At 37.8% G+C, this 23,227-nt stretch overlaps 3 protein-coding genes and 1 non-coding gene across 5 annotated transcripts; 2 read left to right on the top strand and 2 right to left on the bottom strand.

Moving 5' to 3' along the window:
- Positions 1-9: 9 nt before the first annotated feature.
- On the top strand, positions 10-4,817 carry aptx (aprataxin). Of its 2 annotated transcripts, XM_067584731.1 has the most exons (7): positions 10-225; positions 1,670-1,716; positions 1,917-2,201; positions 2,359-2,418; positions 2,519-2,745; positions 3,742-3,845; positions 4,230-4,817. In XM_067584731.1, the coding sequence occupies exons 1-7, from the start codon at positions 96-98 to the stop codon at positions 4,382-4,384; spliced, it is 1,008 nt and encodes a 335-aa protein (XP_067440832.1). In that variant the 5' UTR covers positions 10-95; the 3' UTR covers positions 4,385-4,817. The 2 variants fall into 2 exon arrangements, with proteins under 2 accessions (XP_067440832.1, XP_067440833.1); XM_067584732.1 differs by lacking the exon at positions 1,670-1,716 and having other exon boundaries at positions 62-225; positions 2,034-2,201.
- Positions 4,818-5,996: 1,179 nt separating this feature from the next.
- On the bottom strand, positions 5,997-6,070 carry trnai-aau (transfer RNA isoleucine (anticodon AAU)). Its single transcript has one exon. It is a non-coding gene; the product is annotated as a tRNA-Ile (tRNA).
- An 11-nt stretch (positions 6,071-6,081) lies between these two features.
- LOC137180572 (dentin sialophosphoprotein-like) lies at positions 6,082-9,785 on the bottom strand. Its single transcript, XM_067585957.1, has 9 exons — positions 9,646-9,785; positions 9,219-9,273; positions 8,711-8,758; positions 8,280-8,333; positions 8,124-8,150; positions 7,952-7,993; positions 7,583-7,615; positions 7,417-7,476; positions 6,082-7,320 (listed from the first exon to the last, which is right to left on the bottom strand). Exons 2-9 carry the CDS (start codon positions 9,270-9,272, stop codon positions 6,754-6,756), a joined length of 885 nt encoding a protein of 294 aa, XP_067442058.1. The 5' UTR covers position 9,273; positions 9,646-9,785; the 3' UTR covers positions 6,082-6,753.
- A 3,237-nt stretch (positions 9,786-13,022) lies between these two features.
- sparcl1 (SPARC-like 1) lies at positions 13,023-21,383 on the top strand. The gene is made up of 11 exons (XM_067584725.1): positions 13,023-13,173; positions 14,196-14,251; positions 14,444-14,509; positions 14,607-15,785; positions 16,383-16,491; positions 16,846-16,967; positions 17,055-17,175; positions 17,277-17,413; positions 17,854-18,002; positions 18,888-19,036; positions 19,507-21,383. The coding sequence occupies exons 1-11, from the start codon at positions 13,038-13,040 to the stop codon at positions 19,533-19,535; spliced, it is 2,253 nt and encodes a 750-aa protein (XP_067440826.1). The 5' UTR covers positions 13,023-13,037; the 3' UTR covers positions 19,536-21,383.
- Positions 21,384-23,227: the final 1,844 nt, after the last annotated feature.

The following is a 23,227-nucleotide window of genomic DNA, read 5'->3' as shown; positions in this document are numbered from 1 at the left end:
TCGTGAGACGAGACGAGTCAACAAAACAAGCGTGGGGGCTAGCGGCCACAGCTTTGTTAGCTCTGTATGAAAAAAAAGCTACAAAAGATGTTAAAATGCCAATTTGCTGGCTTATCAGCGAGGAGGGAAATCATAAACCAATTCAGCTGCCTCACCTACAGACAGTCGTCCTGGGTCGAGGTCCAGAGACGACTATTAAAGACAAAAAATGCTCCCGGCAGCAAGGTAATCTAAGGATACATTGTATATTTGATACACTGTGGGCAAATACCATACTCATACATCAAAGTGGAAAGGCACCAAACCCTTATTTACTTTGTTATGGATTTATTTTGTTAATTATTTTAAATCACTTAAATGTGTAACAAACAAAAAACAACAACAAAAGCTCTAAAATTATTAAGGCTATGACTCCATGCAGCTACAAGACATTGGTGTTTCCAAGTCATATAAAATTAGAGACCAAAAAAAGAGGAAACAATGGTTACTGATACAAATTGGTCATATAAGAAAATGATTATCAATACTGATAAAGAAAATCATTATACATCTTGTGTCTACACTTTATTTTATTACCATATTATTTATTGTACACAACATATTTTCATGTATGTTTATAGAAATATCTCTCACATACTGTTCATATTCTGACCTTTAGTGTCCCCTCATAACTAGCCTCTCTACCAAACTGAACCACAAATCTATTTTTCATTCACACAGTAAATACCTTATCACTAATAAATAAATGGGTGATGAGTCCTTAATTCAGCTTTCAGAGAGCAGAGAGAAAGTGTGTTTTTAGGTTTTACGCCATTTGTTTATGGACAATAAACATGCACAATCACATTATAATATGGTCATATGTTACCTAAAGCAGGAGAACATAACAGCCATCATGATTTAAATTAATGTTATTGAATGCAACAACTCTTTTTTGAATGGCGACTTTTGAATAAACACGGGTCAATTTAACCTGGAACACCCTCTATGTACAAATATTAAAAACATTTTGTATATTCTGGGTCACTTTAGGTAAAGTCAGAAAATTTCAGGCTAAAAGAATTATGTTTAGGGTGTTTTTACTGCTCGTAAATGTAAAAATGGGTGAAATTTGACCTGAACAGTGTGTAAGGGTTAACATCCAAGTCTGATTTTACAAATACTGTTAAGTCAGAAGCTCATGTAATGTAATATATACAATAAAATACTATCAGAAATTACACATAACTTATACATGATGAATACTAAATGTTAATGTCATTATAACATGTTGTATTGGGTTTATTCTCTCACACACAAAAATAGGCAATAAGTTGCTAGATTTATTTATTTTTTATAACGTTTGCAGTGATTTCTCACAGTACTTCTATAATGTGATGTTTGGTTTCCACAATTTCTTCAAATCTAAAAATACACAAATTTATCATGTAAAGGTAATTATGTATGTTATTAGCTAAATACCATGTACTGTACATAGATGCAAATTTCTTGATCTAAACCTGAATTCTTTGTTTTCTTGAAGACATTTGAACATTACAGGACTTTTTAATCTGCTGTTAACTAAAAACCTTTTCTTCTAACTTTTAAAGTATAAATAATAAAGTTTAAACATTGAAAGAGTATTAATAACAAACTTTAACCTTTACAAATTTCATCCTTTCTCAACCAGTTGAATTGAAAGCAGAATGCAACAAAGGTTATATCAAAGTTAAACAGGTAAGAAAGAAATGAAAGAACATTTTATTTGCTTTGTGTGAAACTAATAATGTATTGATCTTGAATAAATACCTGTAATTCACTCTGCTACTTTGGATACACATTGTTTTTGGACCCATATGCTGTTTCTTTTAAGGGTGCCTGCAATAATGACGAGTTATTTATGACACTATGTCTCATTTCTCGTCTCTATTCCACAGCTGGGCGTGAACCCCACCTCCATAAACTCTGTGGTGGTGGGTAAAGACAATGAGGTCAAAATGAAGCCCGGACAGCAGCTTCATATTGTCAATCAACTCTACCCATACACTGTACAGTTCAAGGAGGATCCCAACGGCAACCACAGCGGCACCAAAAGACCACGAGAGACGGCTTCAGAGGATAGAGAGAGTCACAGAGAGGCTCCGAGCTTGAAAGCAGCCAAACAGCCAGAGAGAGAGAAGGCATCTGAGTCTGTCAGCCATGGAGAAGCCACAAAAACCAGCGTAAGAAAAGAGAGAAAGTTCAGCTTCATCTGGAAGGGCTGTGTGGATGTGCTCATATTTAAAATGTTCTTTTTATGATTTTGATGCTTTCAGGTGTAATTATTTTCTTGCATGGCATAATTATAGACATGAAACAGGTGATTGAAATCTGTTGCAGGAAAGTTTTGGACATTGGAGCCAAGGCCTGAAGACGTCAATGCAAGACCCCAAGATGCAGGTAGCTGTTTTAAAAAAAACTACTATTGGTTAATACGCACTCATTTAGATCACAGCTGAATTTTTGACTGTTAAATGTCCATATTTTCCCATATTTCCAGGTGTATAAGGATGACAAAGTGGTAGTAATCAAAGATAAATACCCCAAGGCTCGCTACCACTGGCTGGTCCTCCCGTGGCAGGCTATTCCTAGTCTGAAGGCCCTGCGTGATGAGCACTGTAATCTGGTGAGACACATGCAGAAAGTTGCTGACCAGATGGTTCAGCAGTGCCCACATGCTGCCACGCTACGCTTCCGCTCAGGTTACCACGCCATCCCCAGTATGAGGTAAGTGATAACTGTTTGAGCAGTGCTTTTGCACCAAAAGATCACACTCCATTCAGTGCAAATTCTGTATATTTTTTCATTATTTTCATTATTGCTATTTTATAAAGCAAAAAATATACTTTTTTTAAATGGATGGACATGCAGTATTTATCTACCTTTAACGGATTTGAGTTCAAGCTTTTAGAGTATGAAAATTAACTTGAGTGACTTGAAACTTGATTGACTAACTTGAAAGTCAGAAATGATCTTGTTAGTGCAAGAAAAGGTCAAATTCACACCTTTCTTTTAAATAAAATCCATGTTTGCTTATTGTTTTTCTTCTTGTATTAAGTTTCAGACACTATAGCTTGTAAATTAATTTTTGTGTTTGTTTGTCAGCTCAAATCTCAAGTGTCACCAAAAAAGATGTAAAGGATAGAGGGAACTTCCTGTCTATCTATACAGTAATTCAAGTTATAAACTTTTGTATCTAACAAAATCTGATCTCAGAGGTCAACTTTCATGTTCTCCGCTGTGACTGAACATAAAAACAATTTTCATTATCAACCTTGGACTTACATGTTTGGCTGTCTAGTATTTATTTCTGTTTTTATCTTTGTAATGTATAGCTACTCTGCTGCTTTCCATTGTGTTTTAATATTTAATGTTAGTGTTTAATTTTTCCTGTTTGTTTTAATGCATAATTACAAGTGCAAGTAAACTTATCTTGCCTTGTCTTACACAGTATAGTCAGAGTAAGTCCCTCGTACAGTGGAATTAAAGGCAAACTGAGAAAACTCTATTTATTACTACCCTGAACTCAACACTGCTTCAGTCCTGTTTCTATAGTGGTGACTCTGACCTTTACTGCCTCTGTGTTAAGAGTCACAGGCTTGATAAAAGAGAAGTGAAAGTACAATATACATTGCAAAATGGAGTCTGAAGCTCCTGAGGACACGTATGACGCACACACACACAAATAAAAATAACAAATGTTGTGTCTGTACTCCTTTACAGTCATGTACACCTGCATGTTATCAGCCAAGACTTCGACTCACCTTGTTTAAAGAACAAAAAGCACTGGAACTCATTCACAACTGACTATTTCATTGAGTCTCAAGGTGAGAGAAATGTCTGGAGGGGTTTTTGTTATTGTTTCATACACTAACTTTCCAGTTTATTAGGTGCACTTAGATACAACTATAAAGCAGTATTTAGTCTACCCTAACTCATATTATTTGGATGGACAAAAGATTAGAAACATCTGTCTGTATAACCTTCAACTTCAGCCTCCAAAATGGCGATAAAATAAATCAACACGTAGAAAACATTACAACCTTCATAAAGATAGGTTTTATTGCAGGGCTGTTTTATATTATACTGCATTCGTTTTATCTAGGTGTACCTAATAAACTAGCAAGTGAGTGTAAGTAGTTGATTTGAAGTTTACACTGCGTCTGTTTTATGTGGGCACAAACCACACTATGCTTTTTTTTTTCTTGCAGATGTCATTGAGATGCTTGAAACAAATGGAAGAGTCACCGTCAAAGAAGGAACGAGTGAGTTGCTGAAACTACCTCTCCGCTGCCACATGTGTCGCAAAGAGCTTCCCACTATACCGGCGCTGAAGGAACACCTGAAGTCTCACTTTCCCAGCTGAAGACGTGTCTTCAAATTCAAAACAACGCCACATGGGTTCAGGACTCTTGATATATTGGTTATTATTTTCTGCCAGTTAGTTATGATTCATGGCTATATAGAACATATAATGTATTTCATTAAAAATGTAATTATGGTAACACAATGTCCATCTACAGGTTTACTTGCATTTTCAGTGTGTTTGTTTGAGAGCAGTGTCACTGTGAAGATATACAGTGTATGTCGATTATGTTGGATGTCATTTGTTTTATTCAACATGTCAGGGCAAGACAGTCCTGAGATTGCACCTATTGTTCCTACATTTTCAAACATGTTTAAATATGTTGTATGAAATGTTTTGTAAGAACTAAATAATGTTTTTTTTTCTCCACAGTACAATTTTTGCTCAATTTCAATGCAGATTAAAGAAAAAATGTCCCATATCTCTTTTCAAATATAGGTCTACGTTTCATTTTTATACAGCCTTATGTGAAATGATCATGTAAGGTGTTACAGTTATAGTAACACTTAAAATTTGCCACTCTATCATGATTTCTGCATGTAGTAATAGGAAAAATAGCTACATTCATTTGTTTCAAATGAGGCCTTATGACCATGTGTTTGTATGTTTACATTGAAGACAGTAAGGATATTTGTTTCAGGACTCTTTCAAAACTTGTACTGAGGGTGGCAACTATAAACAAGAAAAACTTGCCTCATAAGTAAAACTTAATTGATGAATTAACATGATGTCAGCCTGGAAACAGAAGTGGGATGACCAAGTGGGATGCTGTAGACATTACACATGTTACTTTTCCACACAAGTGGGTTTGGAGGACCTGTCAGACTTTTTGTTATGCTGTGAAAACAACATTAATATTTAAGACATTTGGAAGAGTTGGAGCATTACCTGACAGTCAAAACAAAGAAAATGACCACTGTTATAGAGAAAGGTGCCATTATAGAGGCTGGTAGCAAATAAGCCTCTCAGCAACAATGCTTGGCGGAGTATTCATCTATGTAAATATTAAAATGACTAAAATTGGTACACTTAAAGCCTCTACACCCACAGTGCTTATCCCTCCCTGTCACATCTCTCTTGCTGTAGTTTATTACACCTGTAAGGATGAGACAACTTTACTTTTATCATTCTTGTTAGTACAAAGAGTTTGATGATTTCTTGTAATTTTCACCATAGCTGTATCAAACTGAAAATACAGGTCTAATCATCCAAAATAGTGAAAACGTGTGTGGCGGTTTCCAAGGCTGTCAGTAAAATGAACAGCTCAAAATTTAAAGTCAATACGGCATCTAGTAAGGTATCTAAATACATACTTAAAGAGTAATAAAATATTTTATTTTCGATTGTGTTTCAGTCACATTTAAAATATTAATATGAAGAAAATGTCAGTTCATTTGTAGTGCAGGAAGTATTGACTTGTGTTGGTTAGTTTTGGCAGATGTGTTGCCTTTGTCGCCATCCAGTGTGAGTTTTTATACAGGCAGAGGTACAAAGCTCCAGGATTTAAGCTTCGACATTTAGCTCCTGCATGTTATTTAATGATAAGTTGTTGAGTTTAGTGTAATAAAGCGTCACTTCACAAGTAAAATGTCAAGAGGGAAAAAAAGCTAGTTGGCCCGTACGGGGATCGAACCCGCGACCTTGGCGTTATTAGCACCACGCTCTAACCAACTGAGCTAACCGGCCATATTTGTGAATGTGAAAATAAACTTATATATTCATGATAAGTCATACCAGATACTTTTATGTGACTAATTGTTGTAAAGCACAACATTACCACATGCAAGAATTACTTAAAACCTTTACCATTTATTTAAGCATCTTGAGTTCTTCATCATCACAGCTAAAATAGCTAACGTTAGCTAATGCTATTCTGTCTGCAACTGAAGCACAAACTCGTTTTTTATTATCTAACGTTCCCAAATCTAATCATAGAAAATATGCAACCACCCATTATATGATTATCATTTTTTTATTTATTATTATAAAAACAAAGTAAAGGCTTTGACTACATCATAATTACAATAATAATCACACACACAAACCAATCAACTGCAGGTAACATTATGTTGCCAAAATCAACATTCAGAAGCAAGAGGCAGGAGCAGATTTGTCAACCTGAAGTCCTCAGGTAGGTCATTTAACCCTCATCCTACCAACATATTTAACATACGAGGCTGGTGTCCCTGAGGACCCCAAGAATAAACTATTGTAACAACCATCATAAAATATTAACTTATTTCTTCTCAAAAATTATTATTTATATAATTCATTGGAATGATAGAATAAAGCACCTTTGAGATATGACAAAAAGTGCAATGGTGTTTAAGTTCATTGTGGGAAATGTAACATTGCACAAGGTCATGTCATCATCTCCTGAGGCTGAGCTCTCTGTCATCCTCATCTGGCACCATCAGATTGTCTACCAAGTAATGGGCGTCATCTCCTATATCCTGGAAGAAATACTCGTCACTTTCACAGCTCTGAGTTCCATTCACACAGTCTTTGGCTTTGATCTGATTCAGCTCGTTGCTGTCACTGGCGTTACTGTCCTCTGTGCTTTTGCTGGAATCACTGCTGTCACTGGCCTCACTGGTCTCCTTGCTTTCACTGCTGGTACTCTCACTGCTGTTGTTGGCGGCAGCCGTGACACCAGTAATGTCACTGGTGTCTGCGCTGTCACTGGTGCTGTCACTGGTGCTGTCACTGGTGCTGTCACTGATGCTGTCACTGATGCTGTCACTGCTGTCAGTGGGGTTGTCCACCAGCGGCAGGTTGGAGTGAGCAGTGTTGGTCATCTGTCTGAAAGTCGTGCTGGTGGAGGTGTGAGTGGACTGATTCTCAGTCATGTGCTCTGACTGACCTTTGACCTCTTTGCTGCTGTTGTCCTCTGCACTTTGGACTTTGATGACACTTGCAAACACTCGAACCCAACTCTGATGTAGAGAATAAAGAGGATAAACTCACGTTTAATCTCAGCTAAAGTAGGACATAGATTTAAACCACGTGAGTGTGTAAAATGTTTATCCCACCTTTCGAACATTCTCCTCGCTGCCCATACTGTTATCTCTGGTTTCAGCCATAGCGTCTGTCTGTGGAAATAGAGTGAACAATATGAGCCAAGTGGAAACCAGAATGACGACGTACCACATATTAACAGTTGGCAAATATAAAATACTCAGTTTCATTTCATCTTACCTCATCTGATTGACTGTTGCTCTCCTCAGAAGTCTGTTTGTGGATAAAAAAGGAAAATATGTGAAGTTTTCTGGAATCATCAAGTAAAGCAGCAAAAGTGCTGACACTATAAGAATGTACATATATATTTCTTTATACTATCAATGTATACCGTATTACTGTATTAAAGACACCTTTTTTCTTTCTTTCCTTTTTTTTTTCCTGTTCTATCTTACTACAGTTATTTGTTTGCACAATTACACCCTTAACTGTAAGAAATATGATAAAATTGGAATTTATGAGCCTAACAATAACATGTTTAAAGGAGTAAATTGAAATATAAAGTTTAAAAAATGCATATAAAATACATATATATATATATCAACCCACCTTGTCCTCTGATGTGGATTCTAGTGAGTCAGACTCTGAACTCTGGAAAAAAGGCACATTTGATAGAGTGAATTCAGATGCATTTACAGCACATGAACAGGCTTATTAAACCTGTGTGATTAGATTTTGCTTCTTGTGTCAGGCAGACGACTGACAAATCAAAAAGACTCACTTGATTTGATGAATTTTCTTCAGAGCTCTGCAACACAAATAGGAATACATATACATAAGATGAAAACCAGCTATCAGAAAGTAATGCAATCCTCTGCATCAGAAAATGATCATTTACTAATTACTAGATTAAATATATAAATGCAGTATTTGTTACCTGAATCTCTGAGGTGTCATTTTCAGATGATTGTGAAATAGACATACTTTCAGTCTGGGAGAGAAAAAAAAAAAAAATGAAGCACACACCACAATAGATTTAATGATACCTTTCAACTGTAAACAATCATCACATTCATTTAAGATGTCAACCATTGCCATGCAGGCAAGCTATTGCAGTAAGAATGGGTGCAGACATTATAGTAAACAATAGTCTCTGACAAGGAAATTGTCAGAGACATTGAAATGTCTGGAGAACATTCAAGTAACCGCACCTATTGTTATGTTTTCTGCTGACTGTGTCAGAGGAACACAGCTTGACTGCAGTTAAATTATTTATGTGTAAAGCAGTTTTTGGTTCCTGCATTGCACAGCACCACTGAAAGTCAAGTGAGATTCAAGGTTTGAATGAAGGACTGTGATGGCACTCACCGTGTTTGCATCAAGCTCATTTGATTCCAAAATGGCATTAAATGAAATCTGTCAAAGAGGAAACACATAGATGAGCGTCAGTACAGAAAACACCAGATTTATTAATATTTCCATGATGGTGGATGTGCACAAGATTACTGTGGATCAATTGGTATTTTGTATTATATTATTTTGTACACTCATTACGAAAGTTACATTAGAAATGGACAGAGGTGATACTTTTTATTTCTTATGCTAACATGAATACAAGTGGAAAGCCTGAGAAATCACAATGAATGTGAGAAGAAAAGGAGGCTGCTGTTTAGTTTATTTAATCTCCACACAATGTATGAATGTCTGCGCTCATACATGTTTTTATGCTGTTAATTGTGAGAGAACTGATATTTGATTTCAGCTGTAAACTAGTAAACAAGTACCTGAACTTCAATGTATATACTATACTGTAACTATCATATTATGTAAATATAATTTGTCGATAGAATCAAGTAGAGATTTTTGAAATACTTACCGGGTTGGCAAAAACTACCCCGATCAGGCAAAATGTTATCATGGTAACCTTCATTCTGTAACAGAAACATGTAATAAATATTGCTACTAATTTAATTCAATTTGAGAATTTGAGATGGTTTGCAAACATAAAAACACAAGAAATTCTTTCACACATTTAATACAATCTAAAAATACAAATATGTTTATGTAAAACTAAGTTAAAATGTTCTTTACATATTAGTGTGCACTTGAACTACTAAACATGTTGAGGAGAATGTAACACAAACCAAAAAACATGTTTTATTAGTTAAATAAGTTTAAGGCTTTTAACAGAAATATAAGCTTGTAAATACTGTAACAAAGAACAAGCTGCTGTTACACAACTTATGAATCAAAGCAAAGAGTGTAAAAATGATGTCATAATCAGTCAATGAATAATCAATTACCTCTTGGTCCGTAAGGTGCAGAGCTGGTGTAAGAAGCTGTTAGTGGTCCTTGTTCAGTGTATATAGCGACAAACAGGAGAACCCAGAGCCTTATTCTGAACCACGTATGGACGCTGGCTGTTGAGACAGTAAGAGCACAAAGTGTGGATATGCTGAATGAAACTCAGACTGCCTCTGTATATAAGTAACTTCAATTAAGGTGGTTGCATCACTTCCTTCCGGATGTCTCTCTTCTGTCGACACATGAAGGTGTATTTTTTCCGGAGAGCGAGCTCAAAACAAACCCATATTGGCAAGATGATGATTGCATATACACACTACAGACACACACACACAGTTATTTCATTCACTCCCTACATTTCCTCCACCCCCTCCCATGCCTTAAGTGAAATATAGTTTAGATTACTGAACCATAGGGTTTGTGGCCTGCTGGAAAACAAACTCACCCACTCAGGGAGGAAAAGAAGGCCTGGCAGGGTCATGCTTGTTTCCGGTGCAATGGATGTCTTTTTCTTTTTCTCTCTGTAGTTTACCAATTGCTGCAGCTAATTGTTTTCTCTTTATCAATCACCAGGAGCAGAAAACCTCACTAACTAAGTCACTGTCAATGAGGCAAACAACACTGAAAATACTCTTACAATTAATGACTGAAATCATATTTTTGTAACCTGTTGTACCTCAGTTTTCTCACTGTTTTTGGAACAGGGCATGTACAGTAAAAATCCTAAATAAAGACCTCTAGATTTCCTCCCTGGGGCTCATAACTGTTTCCTGGATATCCATATATGGTCAGGCTTAAAATAAGATTACAGAATTGCTCGTTTAACCTCACTTTGGATTTCAACCTTGCAAAAGAAACATGTAATTAGACTGGGAATGTTCACTAGTCTGGAGCTGTTCGCCAAAAACCACAGCTACCAGTTTGTAAGGTCCTGCTTTAGAAAGGGGAGGAGTAAGGAGAACATGATTGATGCTTGTTGTGGCAGTCAAAAATGTCTGCACATTCAACCTAAGGTTACTTAAGTTTTTATGATATATTGACCATTTCAGCCAGGCTTCAGATGCACTACTGATTTTCTTAATGTGAGTGGACATTTACAAGAGTGGTAATAGAGCAGAGGAGCTCAAATCTGACCCTGGAGGACCAGTGTGCTGCAGGTTGTTTTTCCTCCTCGGTGTTCAATGAGCCACAGCGGGGCCAACTGTGGGTTATTAGCTATCAAGAAGGAACAGAAATCTGCAGGACACTCAAGGGACAAAATAAAGTGCCTCGCCCTAAGCTGTAAAGAACTTTGCTTGAATATTCTAAACTTCTATAGCTTGACTCAGATGTAGCACTACAGTTTCTCTAATAATAATATTGAAGTAATCCATGATGGAAATATTCTGATTGTACTAAAAGCCACGTAATGTCATTGATACACAAGTAGTAGCTGAGGTTCAAAGTTCATTTTTGAAGTTGGAAACAGCGATTCCATGCCAACTAATGAAGATGCTGTAATGTGATTGAAAGCCTCAGAACAGCCACTTTTAAGCTCACCTTTTAAGTCAAAACATGGATGAAAAATCCTTGAGTGCTCCAAAAAGAAAAAGGAAAAAAAAGAAAAAAGCTAATTTGAACATCTATCATGGGTAAACTCCATCTTCTGATGAAGATCATGTCATATGATCAAAAGCTCCAGGACAGCTGCCAAATTGGCCTGGAGGTGAGATTGTTGTGTCAAATGTTTTATAATAAGTGTGTTTTAAAATGTGTTTAAAAAGACAGATGATGCAAAAGTGAACTAATAATTACTATTAGTAATCTACCGTCTTGACTTGAGACAATGAGCCGTCATGTTTTTACTCACTATGTCACTATGTCAAAATGATTAAGCTTCATTAACATTTGTCATTGGTTTTATCAGTGGCTGTCGAGGAATTGCTGGAGCTGGTTAACTCAAAGTGAAGAACTCATCAGCAGACCAGGAATGTCTTACGCAGGAACATTTATTGAAACTCAATCAAGGAGAACAGAGTTACAAGTGAAACACTGTGCAATGCCACTCAATTGTGCCGTCTACTTCTGGACAATAGTATTTAAACCCTTCACCAAATCCTTACCCTTACTACCTCCAAACAAGGTTATTCTTCACACATCTATGCCTCTATTGATTAGACAAGACACTATGCCGATTAAAGTTAACTGAAGTCACAAAGTCTATACAAAGGTTACTTGCTACCTTGAGATCAGTCTGACCGTCACAGAAGCACAGCATATCTCCACTTGACCTTGGTTGCCACGGGAGACAGCTAGCCTTATCAAGACAGCTGCATATCTGAGCAAACCTCAGCAGACGGAGAGAAGAACTACTCTGAAATAAACAGGTCATGACCTACTGCTCTCAGGATAGAAAATGACCAGAAAATGACCCGTGGAACACAAATATTTCCCCCATAGTGGCTTTAAGAACAAAGATTTGTGAGCATAAATGTGACTTGAGATTGACATTAGTGGCAAAACAAAATTATTGATCCTGCTGTGAAACCATGTTTTACTGACAAGTTTACTTTTAATTCATGATACAGAGAGGAGGTAAGGAGTAATATTTATTACACTCCTTCTGTCCCTGTCCTTCCAACTGGGTTTACTCACATCCAATGGAGCTCATTTATGAATTTACCTTTCAAGCTTTTCATCTATAACAAATCTAAATTTAATTAACCTCTTAACGTCCACCGGGTTGCCGGTGACCCGCTTAAGCCAGTTGTCAGTGGCTTGGTATCACACAGTAATGAATAAAAGCAATTGGCACAATTTGGCCACATGGAGACGTTTTGGAGAGGTTCGGGGACACCAGTGACACCACAAACTGAAAACTCCCTAGCTCCCATAAGGTTAGGCCTAGAGGTCTGGAATTTTATACAGATGTGGTTGACAAGATGTAGAAGGTATCTGGTGATTTGCATAGTTCTGGCATAAAGCTTGTCTTAGTTATTGTTATTCAAATATGACTCATTATAGACAAGGACAAAAAACACTTTTTTGAGCCATATTTGAAGTGTAGTTTTGGTTGTGTTTTAACCACATGCTAAACAAGCACATTTCCAGAAACTAGAAGATATTATATTTCAAATGAAGCCTAATACATGCATTTTGGCCTTACAGTTCTTCTGTTATAAGCTTTTCCATTCAGGTATGCCAAATAGGCAAAAAATTAAAAAAAAAAAAAAAAAAAAAAGGATGTTAAGAGGCTACGTCTGCTCAGGAATTTTGTTTTTTTTGTTTTTGCACTGCACTATCTTTCTGTCTTTCTCTCCCTCACTCTGTATCTGTATAGCCCAAAAGACCCTCCTCCGCCTCCAACCCCCAACAAAATTGTGTGTATGTGTGTGTGTGTGTGTATGTGTGCATGAAGCATGCCAGTTTGAGAGGACAGTGTGAGCGCTGTCTTGAATACAAAAGGACATCTTCACATCAGGTTCAACACAGGCACACACTGGTATTTTGTGCGGAGTTCTCATTTCTCTTGCAACTATCAGCCTCAGGTAATATCCTCATTACTGGAGACTTTTCCAGTGTTTTGACATGTAATATATTAATGACCAAAAGAGATATGTGTGACATCTTGTTTACTAACTAGTTTGCAGTTCAACCTTTTTTCTGTGTGTACAGGGACTACTGGTTTTGCTCGTATTGTAGCCCCTTTTGTGATCGTTGAACGTTTGCTTTGATGCTCTGATACTGTCATTGATGCCTTCATGATTTTTGTACATATCAATAGGTAGTGACTATTAATATGCTGTCTGTATTGAAATATACAAAAATACACTGTATAGACGAATTAAAATGTTGCTTATTTACACCTGCCTGTGCATCATCTATATAAGAATGCAATTTATACAATTATATAATATCCTCAAACAAGTTGAATTGATTGTTATTAAAGTGTAAGAAATACATTGATGCCTGTTGTGTAATATTGCTAGTATATAAAGCTGAAATGTTTTATTGTCTCAGAAATATAAAGATAAAAAAATATTGAGATATTTATCGCTTATTATTAATTTTTATACATACCCTCCTGCCTGCACCTATACTGGGTTTACTGGGCCGAACCAGAGAGCTATTGTTCCACTGGACAGGCCCAGTAATGTCTGTTTTGTTTCCGTCCAGAGAGACAAAAAGTTTGTGGACTTAGTCAACTTTTTCCAGTCTGGTAGCTTCTGATGTTTACTTTAGCTCTGAATGTGACTTTTGAGAGAGAGGCGCATCTCAGAGGCCTGTAACCTTGGCAACAGTGGAGGCCAATCCTGCAGCTCCGCTCGTCACGAATGTGTTGGCAGCATACAGATGCACTCGTCTGTTTTAACTTTGAAAGATGTGCCAAGTTCAAGTCTTTGTTGTGACCAGTTAGAAATCAGGATATAATATATTTATTGTTCATAATGTGTTTTAAGCTGTTTGTTTTATCTGTTTATCAGATTTTAAGCCCTGCAGTGATTCACAAAAATGTAAATTTGCAAAATATTTTTGTCCAATGTTTAAATTATTCATTTCAATGTTCCAGGTATGAGGGCCTGCTTAGTATTCATTTGCTTACTGGCAGCAACATTTGCCTTGTCTGTGAGTAGCAATGCTATTAATGTTTTTTCTTAGTTTGACAAGTAAACTAAACTTAACTTAACAAGTAGACTTAAGCAACTAAACTTTTGCATGTAAGAATTTCCAGACAAATACATATCAATATCTTTGTTTACTGCAGTTTTGTCAGTCACTTAATGGATGATCATTATTTGTTATTCCTGTTGTATCCAGGTAAAAAGCAAACCTCATGGAAAACACCATGGATTGCATAAGACTTCCCACAAAGCCAAAGAAAAGGTAGAGCAGGACTTTTAAAATTATTTTAAAAGTTTTATTTGAAACATCACATGATTTTATATTGTGAAATGAATATTTTCCTTTTCTCTTGACTAAGGACATTATCACAGAGGAGGCCAACAAGGCACAGATCTTACCCACTTTAGTCACGTTTGAGGCCAGCAGCCAGGAGCAGGAAGATGAGGAACTGAGCTCTGAGGACAACGCTAATGCTAAGAAGGATGGAGAGATTGAGATGAGAGAAAGGAGTGATAAAAGTACAGCAGTCCTGCTGAGTGAGGAGGAACTGGTAGACCTCCTGAAGAAGGAGGCAGAAGAAGAGGAAGAAGCAGAAAAAAGAGAGCTGGAAGAAGATGTGGAGGCAGACAAAGGCAAAAAGGAGTCTGGTGAGGCTGTGGGGATGACTGAGGATGAGGAAGCTGAGGGGCAGGAGAAGAAGTTGGGTGACAACTTGGAAATGGAGGAAGACAGCGAAGAAGTGACAGAGAAGGAGGAGGTGAAGGAAGAGAGCGCGGAAGATGCTGAAATGTTGGAGGAAGAAGATCAGCTGGAGGAGGTGGTGGAGAAGATGTCACCCAAGGAAAAGGAGCAAGAGTCTGTCAGCAAAGTGGATGATAGAGAAAAAGAAGAAAGGGTGTTGCTGGAGGAAACAGATGGCAGCACAGACTCAGAGATCCCAGTCGATCTCGACTACGCTGCGGATAGCGGCATTTTACCTTTACATATTTTTTCAGCTAAGGTAAAACCCCACAATGATGACGACCAGCCTATTTCAAAAACAGATGTTCCAGATGCTAAAGACAAGGAAATCAGTGAGAAAGGACTCCCTCACCCACCCTCCATTGCAGATGATTATGAACAAGGCATACAAAACACAGAAGCATTGGACAGTGAGGAATCATCTGACCAGGATGACCTTGAAGAAGGAAAAAACGACCATGGCAAAGACTCCCAGGCTAAATCTGAAGAAAGAAATGGTGATAAGAAAGTACCAAAGGTGGACATGGACTCTCAAGAACCAAAGAGCAGCATGGACCTTGAATCTGGGTCACGACTGGCTGGAAAGGAGGAAGAGAAGAGTAAGAATGACAGTGGAAGTCACACCAAGGGAAAGACAAGGAAGGAAAAGAAGAACCAGAGGGCAAGGAAGCACTCACCACAGAGGGAGGAAACGCAATCAGGACAGGAGCAGAGCGAAGAGGATCCTCAGGAGTCTGAGGACAGCAGCATCGACAATACAGTCCACAAGGCAAAGAGAAGGAGGGCAGGAAAATGGGTACAACATTTATAATGTGTATATTTATTTTCTTTAAAGCAGCTATAATCCGTTGGTCAGGACAAAACAAGACATATTAGGTTGCATCTTGGGCTTTGGAAAATGGTAATTGAAGGTTTTCAACATTTTCTGACATTTTATAGACCAAAAGACTAATCAATTAATTGAGAAAATAATCAACAGATTAATCGCTAATGAAAATAATAGTTAGGGAAAGCCTTATAAAGATCCACATATCCCCCATGAGTTGGTGGAGACCAAAAACAGAGCTAGAAGGAGAAGGAATATTGCACTTACATTTGCCAGGAGGCCAGAAACAAAGCTCTAATGTTGCTCTGTATCTGCTGGATGTGTACTTTTTGCTAATAAGTTAGCCATATGAACAAAATATGACAATACTGTTTATAATACTGCTATAGCTTGATTCTGGTGCCCCCATGTGGCAAAAAAAAAAAAAAAATCAGTTATTGCAGCTTTAACGTTCTCGTTAGGGAAATGTGAAGTATCACTTTTGCTGTGTTAATACAGCTGCAATCAGATGTGGCCAGTAGTAGTTGGAACATTTTTTATTTACATGTCTCTTGTGTACTTTTCCAGGGTCCTTTAGTTGGTATGAATCCAGTGCAGATAAGAGCCACAGTGGATCTCTACCCAAGTTCCAGGCCCTCTCTTGGTGGAGGCATACATCACCCAGAAGCCCCTGCCGGTTGGTGTTTGGTTAATTCAGCAGCTGCAGCCACATTCACCATACTGACTAATACACTATCCCAACAATCTCACAGAGGAATCTGCTGACTGGATTATTTTGCTAAAACTTCCGCATGAATAGCACCACTCTGCTTCACAGTCACAACCAAAACACAGCTCTGCAGGCTTAAGGAGTGAATAAGAGAGATCAGGTTGAATTTAATCACTCTACAAACTCAAATGGCAGTGGAATGTAGGGGGATGATGTGTAGTGGTCCGGTTATCACACTGTAAATAAATAGATTATTGACGCTGACAGTTTTTGAAATTCACATAGGGCAAAGGTCATTGCAGTGTTTGTTTCTTGTTTTAGATCCATGTGATAACTTCCGCTGCAAACGTGGAAAGACGTGTAAACTTGATGCAGACAATAAGCCAGGCTGTATGTGTCAAGAACCATCAGAGTGTCCTCCCAGTGTGAATGAATTTGATAATGTAAGTATGAATGACCTGGAATCCTTTTCAAAAGCTGCTGTATGGTATCTGTCTGTTGCACCATTGATTATTGTTCAATTTCTGTAGGTCTGTGGGACAGACAACAAAACATATGATACATCGTGTGAGCTCTTTGCTACCAAATGCAACCTGGAGGGCACCAAGAAAGGACACAGACTTCATCTGGACTACACCGGGCCATGCAAATGTGAGCGTTAACTGCAGCATAGAATATATATTAACAACAACATTTGTAAATGAAGTATAATGCAGGAAAAAATGTATTTAACCCTACTCTTTCTCTATCAGTAATACTTCCATGCGTGGATACTGAGCTGGTCCAGTTCCCTCTACGAATGAGGGATTGGCTGAAAAACGTGCTGCTGCAGCTATATGAACATGACTCCATGTCTCCTGGCTTCCTCACTCCTAAACAGCGTTTCAGAGTAAGTTGAATGGCTCAAAATGAATATGAGAAATATATTTAAACATCAAAGAGCTGTCATGGTGTCTTGTTAATCTGAGTATGACTTTGTACTTTTGTTTATGAGCATAGGGACAGTTCCACATGAGTTTTAGAGAAATGATTATACATTTCAAATGCTTTTATCCATAATTAAATACATCAATCGAAGTAACCCCAAGATTAAGAGAAACACTGCTTTTAATAAATCTTAAAACTGTATATTTTCTACAGCTTAAAGCAAACATACTGTATTATTTGTCCACATTTTGTTGTAGAAATCCAATCAATCAATGAATCAATGAGTCAGTCAGTCACATAGCACATTTGGGTAAAGAAACAACTGTATAAAATGTATGTTGTCAACATTGTAGTGTTTTAGGTAATAAAAATCAACCAAACTGTACTGACTGTATTCTGTAGGTGAAGAAAATCTTTGAGAGTGAGAGGCGTCTTCATGCAGGCGATCACTCTGTTGAGCTGCTTGCACAGGACTTTGAGAAGAACTATAACATGTACATCTACCCAGTGCACTGGCAGTTTGCTCAACTGGACCAACACCCTTCTGACAGGTACATGTTATTTGAATGCATTGTGTTTCCATTTGCTCAAGCATTATGCTGAATAACATCCAAAAAACCCTCATAGAATGGTTACCATATAAAGTTTCAACAAAATCACTGACTTCAATATTAATCCTTGTGAAAGGTATCTGAAATATCACATGTGGAACCCGTTCTGATGATATATTTTTTAGCTATTAACCAAAACATCCCTTTTTTCCTGTTGGTATTATAAACCTGCCGTAGAACAGATAATGGGAGATTCCGATTGTACATCCGTGGATTAGATTTTGCACAGGCTTTAGTGATGATGGAAAAATAATATGACCACTGGATGGATGATTCACAAGACAGGACAACCTAGCCACCCCTGACAGAGCACTCATGGATACATTATTTCAAAGAATGTGATATATCAATAAGCTCTGTCAACAATTAAATATATTAGAATAATAACATGTGCAAAGAAAGTGAAATTGCATCTGTCATATTGGAGGTGGACAACAGGATTAGGTAATCATCAGGGGGCACTGGCACATCCTTGAATGATTTTACCAATAATACGATGTAAAATGCCCACACACTGCTATCTTGTTCTCAGGTCTTCTTGCATGCTACACGTACATGGAAACTTTTTGATTGCTGGTATTTGAGGTTGAAACATTGTCAGGTGCATGTAGGATAAAAGTACAACTGGGAACAAGAATGCAGTGTATGGGTTTTTTTGTGTCTTTTCAGACAGCAGGATTGACTAATCATTTTACAAAAAGCCAATACAAGTCCAATATATCAAGAAACCTATTATAAGCCATATCAGTATCATGATGCACACACACTGTGTATTTATGTACACTGATCAAAACATGATGTTTCTTTTTTTTTTCTTGTATGCAGATTCCTGTCCCACTCAGAGCTGGCACCTCTCAGGGTCCCTCTGGTGCCAATGGAGCACTGCACCTCCCGCTTCTTCCAGGAGTGTGATGCTGACAAGGACAAGCAGGTGTCCTTTACAGAATGGACTTCCTGTTTTGGTATCAAGGATGGTAAGACAAGCAGCATTTTACCAACTCAAACATACACTGATAAACAAATTGTTACAACACTAAAACTTTTCTGTGCATTGAGAAAAGATGGCTTTAACATTTACTTGTTGACAAAACATTCTGATTGAGACTCTCTATATCTTCACATAAAATATATACTTAGTTAACTATTTAGGCACATTCTTTATTTTAATGTGTCATTATTTTAACTGATAGCAGCAATTTAAAACCTCTTTTTTCTCACAATTATGTTCGATAAATGTTCCATTCCAGTAATAATGTAGCATTAAATACTAGCAATTTGTTTCTGTAATGGATTTTCAGTGAAAATACATGACTAATTAATCCATAATTTATTTGTATCTGTCAGTTTTAATGATAATGCATTTCTGTAGCCTAGCAAACTGTATCATAAAATGCTGTCAGTTATTTCTGATCCCATTAATGCCTACTATCTGTTTTCTCCACAGATGATATCGATGTCAACCTGCTATTCTAAAGTTCATTTTGTACCTCATCCATTACACCAGCTTGTGGAAGCTGCTCCAACAGGGCAGCTTGAGACAGAAGCCTCTGTGTTACTGGTACAGATGAAAGAAATTCATTTTTACCTCCTGCTATAGAGGGCGAGTGTTGGTGGTCATTGGTGTTTCTTTATGTCAGGCTAAGCTTGGACATTTGATCCTGTTCTATAATTTAGACGCAGCTGGTAGAAAAAAAAATAGAATATCAGAAAGAGTTATGTTTAGCCAGTTTTATATAAAATCTGTTTTCTAAAGCATTCCAAACTGGGGAAAAGTTTACAACAGCTCATTAGTTGAAATAGTATTGTACAGTATACAGTACCAGGCTTCACATGAACTGTTCATGTATGTTAGAGTGATTTAGTGCAGAATTACTCTTTAAATAAAAGTTAAATGGATAATTTCAGACCCCTGTGTTACACTAGAAAATGTAAAACAATAACTGTGTTGCTTACTTTTGTTGTGATTGCTGTAAATGTTTGTCTTTGCATCTTGTGTTTCATTATAGCTCTAATTAAAGCTCTATGGAAAGCAATGGATTCACAGTATAATGACATAGAATATGTTAGTGCACCCTGCTGTTAATGATGGTTATGACCTGTGTTTCTCTACAGTCCTGAAATAAAGTTATTACATCATATTGGTGGATCCCATAGACCCCCAAAAGGCCCTGGGAAACATCAGTTTGTGCTTTAATATCATGTTTTATTCGCGGGTCGGTCTTCCTGATGTCACCATGACATGAAGAAAAATGAAAATATGACACTTGCAACAATGGTTTTGAAAATGCAAGTCACTGATACCTGGTTTGGGTTAGCCACATAATCCTGAATAATGGCCCTCTGTATGGCAACAAAGCAAAAAATAGCCTAGCAGCACGGTCATGATGATTACAGTGACTTGTTGTTCTGAGATAAAGCACTGGACTCTGATTGGACCTGTCTTAGAGATGGTTGAATCTGACGCTCTCTATATAAGCGAAGAGAGGGACGGCTCTTCACCTGTCGACCGTCTGCTGTTACATGAGATCAAACATGTTTTGCATACTGTGGGTGATCTTTCAGACTTTGGCTGTTGTGGTGGAGGGTGGTGTGTCTTCAGGGAGTGCGGAGGCACTCGCCAATGCAGGAGTGAATAATAATGGGGCAGCAGGTGGCAACAATGCCAACCCTGGTGCTCAAAATGGGGTCCCACTGAATGGTGAACCCCTTTTGGCACAGTTAGTCCAACTTGATGGGTCATTTTTCATCCAGCCAGTCAGGAACCAAATAGGTCAGGCACCTGTGCAGCAGCTGATTCCTACTGGAGCTCTCCAACAAGGTGGGCCATTTCTTGTGGGTCATGCAGTTGGAGCCAATGTGAATCCACAGGGGCAGGTGGCTCAGGTTGCCGGGGGTGGGCCGGTCATGCTGTTTGCTGTGCTGCCACAGAGAAATGCTGCAGGAAACCCACAGGGTGCCTTGTTGACTCCCGGCCAAGTGCAGCTGATCTTGGTAGCCGGACTGAACAACCAGCAACAGCCAGGCGCTGCTGGTGGAAGGGCGGCTGGCAGAGCGAGGTTCCAGCGTTCAGTGGCAGCTCGCCTCAGGAGGACACAGTCTCCGGTGATGAAGGTGAAGGCAGCTGAAGAAGAGGAAGAATGCTCTGGAATGGAGACTGAGGACAATCAAGCAAAATGAGACCACACAGCTGTCAGACATCACAGATATCTCATGATTCATTCTTCAGTTCTGATCCTGTCTCATTACTAACTGTTCATGCATGTGTGTTATCTTTGTGAATCATTGTCATCATATCTAATCACCAATAAATGGTTGAAGTCATTCATTGAATCTTTCTTCAGTCTTTTACATCAGTACATTACATGTTTGATTCCACATGATCTGAAGCTTAAAAGAAGCAAAACACTGAGCAACAGTAGCCAGCGTCATGGGTGTGGCTCCTCTGAAGGCAGTTATTTTTGTATGAGATTGTGGTACAAATATGTACACATTTCTGTTTACACTGCACTGCTTGTAACGTGGTAATTTAGGTCTCTAAATATGAAAAACATCCTAAACACATTACTCACATGTCAAAAGGAACATATTCCTATTTATAAAGCCTTTGACATAATGAAATAAAAGACCCCAAAGTCCTCTATAAAATGAATCAGACATGTAAAAAAGCACATATTTAGACATTAAGAAGTGTCATTTGTCTTGACAAGAAACTGCAAACAGGAAGAAAATCTTTCTTAATTTGAACTGCATGACAGTGTGTAATTAGCATAAAACCTCAGACCAGACTACTACAGAGGGTGTCTACCTGGTTGGCTGTACGGTGCGTGTCAGCGGCAAAGAAAAACCCTTTTTTCCCCAGACACCCTCAATATGTGATAACATACTCAGCCGACCACACTGGGAATGAATGTAATGGCTCCAAACATCTTGAGAAAACATGCCGTTGAAACATGACAGACACATATCTGTGGCTGTCTATCAGTAATACCAGAGGTTTTTACTTTTAATTAAAAGATGTCTGGAGTTGTTGCCTTCATAGTCTTCATAGTTGAGTTGGTAGCAGGATATGTGTAGTTATTTTAGGGCTGGTGACAGTAACAAAATCTGCTTGAGTCTGTTATCAACAATGTAAACCCGAGACAGATTACAGTTGGGCCTCCGGTCATGCCTGAGGCAGCAGGAAACATGAAATTCACAGCAAGACATGATGCTGTTTTCCTGATCTCAGAATCTTTTCTTCAGCCCAGACAGTTTGCTGCATGCTAGGTAAAATATTTTAATTAAATTTAAGAGCGGACAGCTGTTATTCATAGTTTGATCATCAAAAGCACTTGACGATGATGTCAGTTGTTTGTCTCCCGGTACCACAACCCACAACATTTAGATGGTTCATACTAGATTTAAATAAGTGCCCTCTAGAAACCCCAAGACACTGAATCATTCTGTTATTGTTTGTGGTCACCCAGCTGTATTGAGAACAATATGATAAATGGCTGAACAGAATGAAGCATCTTTGAAAAGAGATAGCTCACTATGATGCATTTCTTTGAATCTCGTCGTAAAAGAAGAAAAGAAGATGTCATACCGCAGGTTCCCATGACATGCAGGTGACAAATATAGTTTGTGAACAAGTCAGTCTTCTCCTCTCTAATTGGCTCATAATAATCTCTGGCACTGATAAAAGCTGTATAAAGTCAGAGAGCAACCATAGTCCACCTTGGCACATAACGTTTAAAGCAAGAACAGGCAATATAAGGTATGGGATGCAACTTTCTCAAGAGTTTTTATATAATTTGGTCAGAATTATGTATATACACTACAGGATTAGATCTAGTTCTAACTGAAATCATGCATATATTATTAAAAATGTGTAGATATTTTTGAAGCAAAATGCATCTTTCGTTATTTTACGTTTCAGACGGCAAGATGAGGCTTCTTCTTCTCACAACATTTGTAGCCACCGTCTGTTATGTGAGTGTACTTGTTTATCTATCTATCTATCTATCTATCTTACATACAAAGCAGTGAATTTAACTTCTTGTCCCTTTGCTTATTGCAGGTCAATGCAGGCAAGGTAAGAAAAATTCAGACTAATCATCTATTTGTGATCAGTGCAATACTATATTTTAATATATAAATAACACATAACACACTTTCCACTCCAC

Source organism: Thunnus thynnus, chromosome 3 (assembly GCF_963924715.1).
Source record: "Thunnus thynnus chromosome 3, fThuThy2.1, whole genome shotgun sequence".
NCBI classification, from domain to species: Eukaryota; Metazoa; Chordata; class Actinopteri; order Scombriformes; family Scombridae; genus Thunnus; species Thunnus thynnus.
This window is presented reverse-complemented; position numbering and strand designations above follow the sequence as displayed.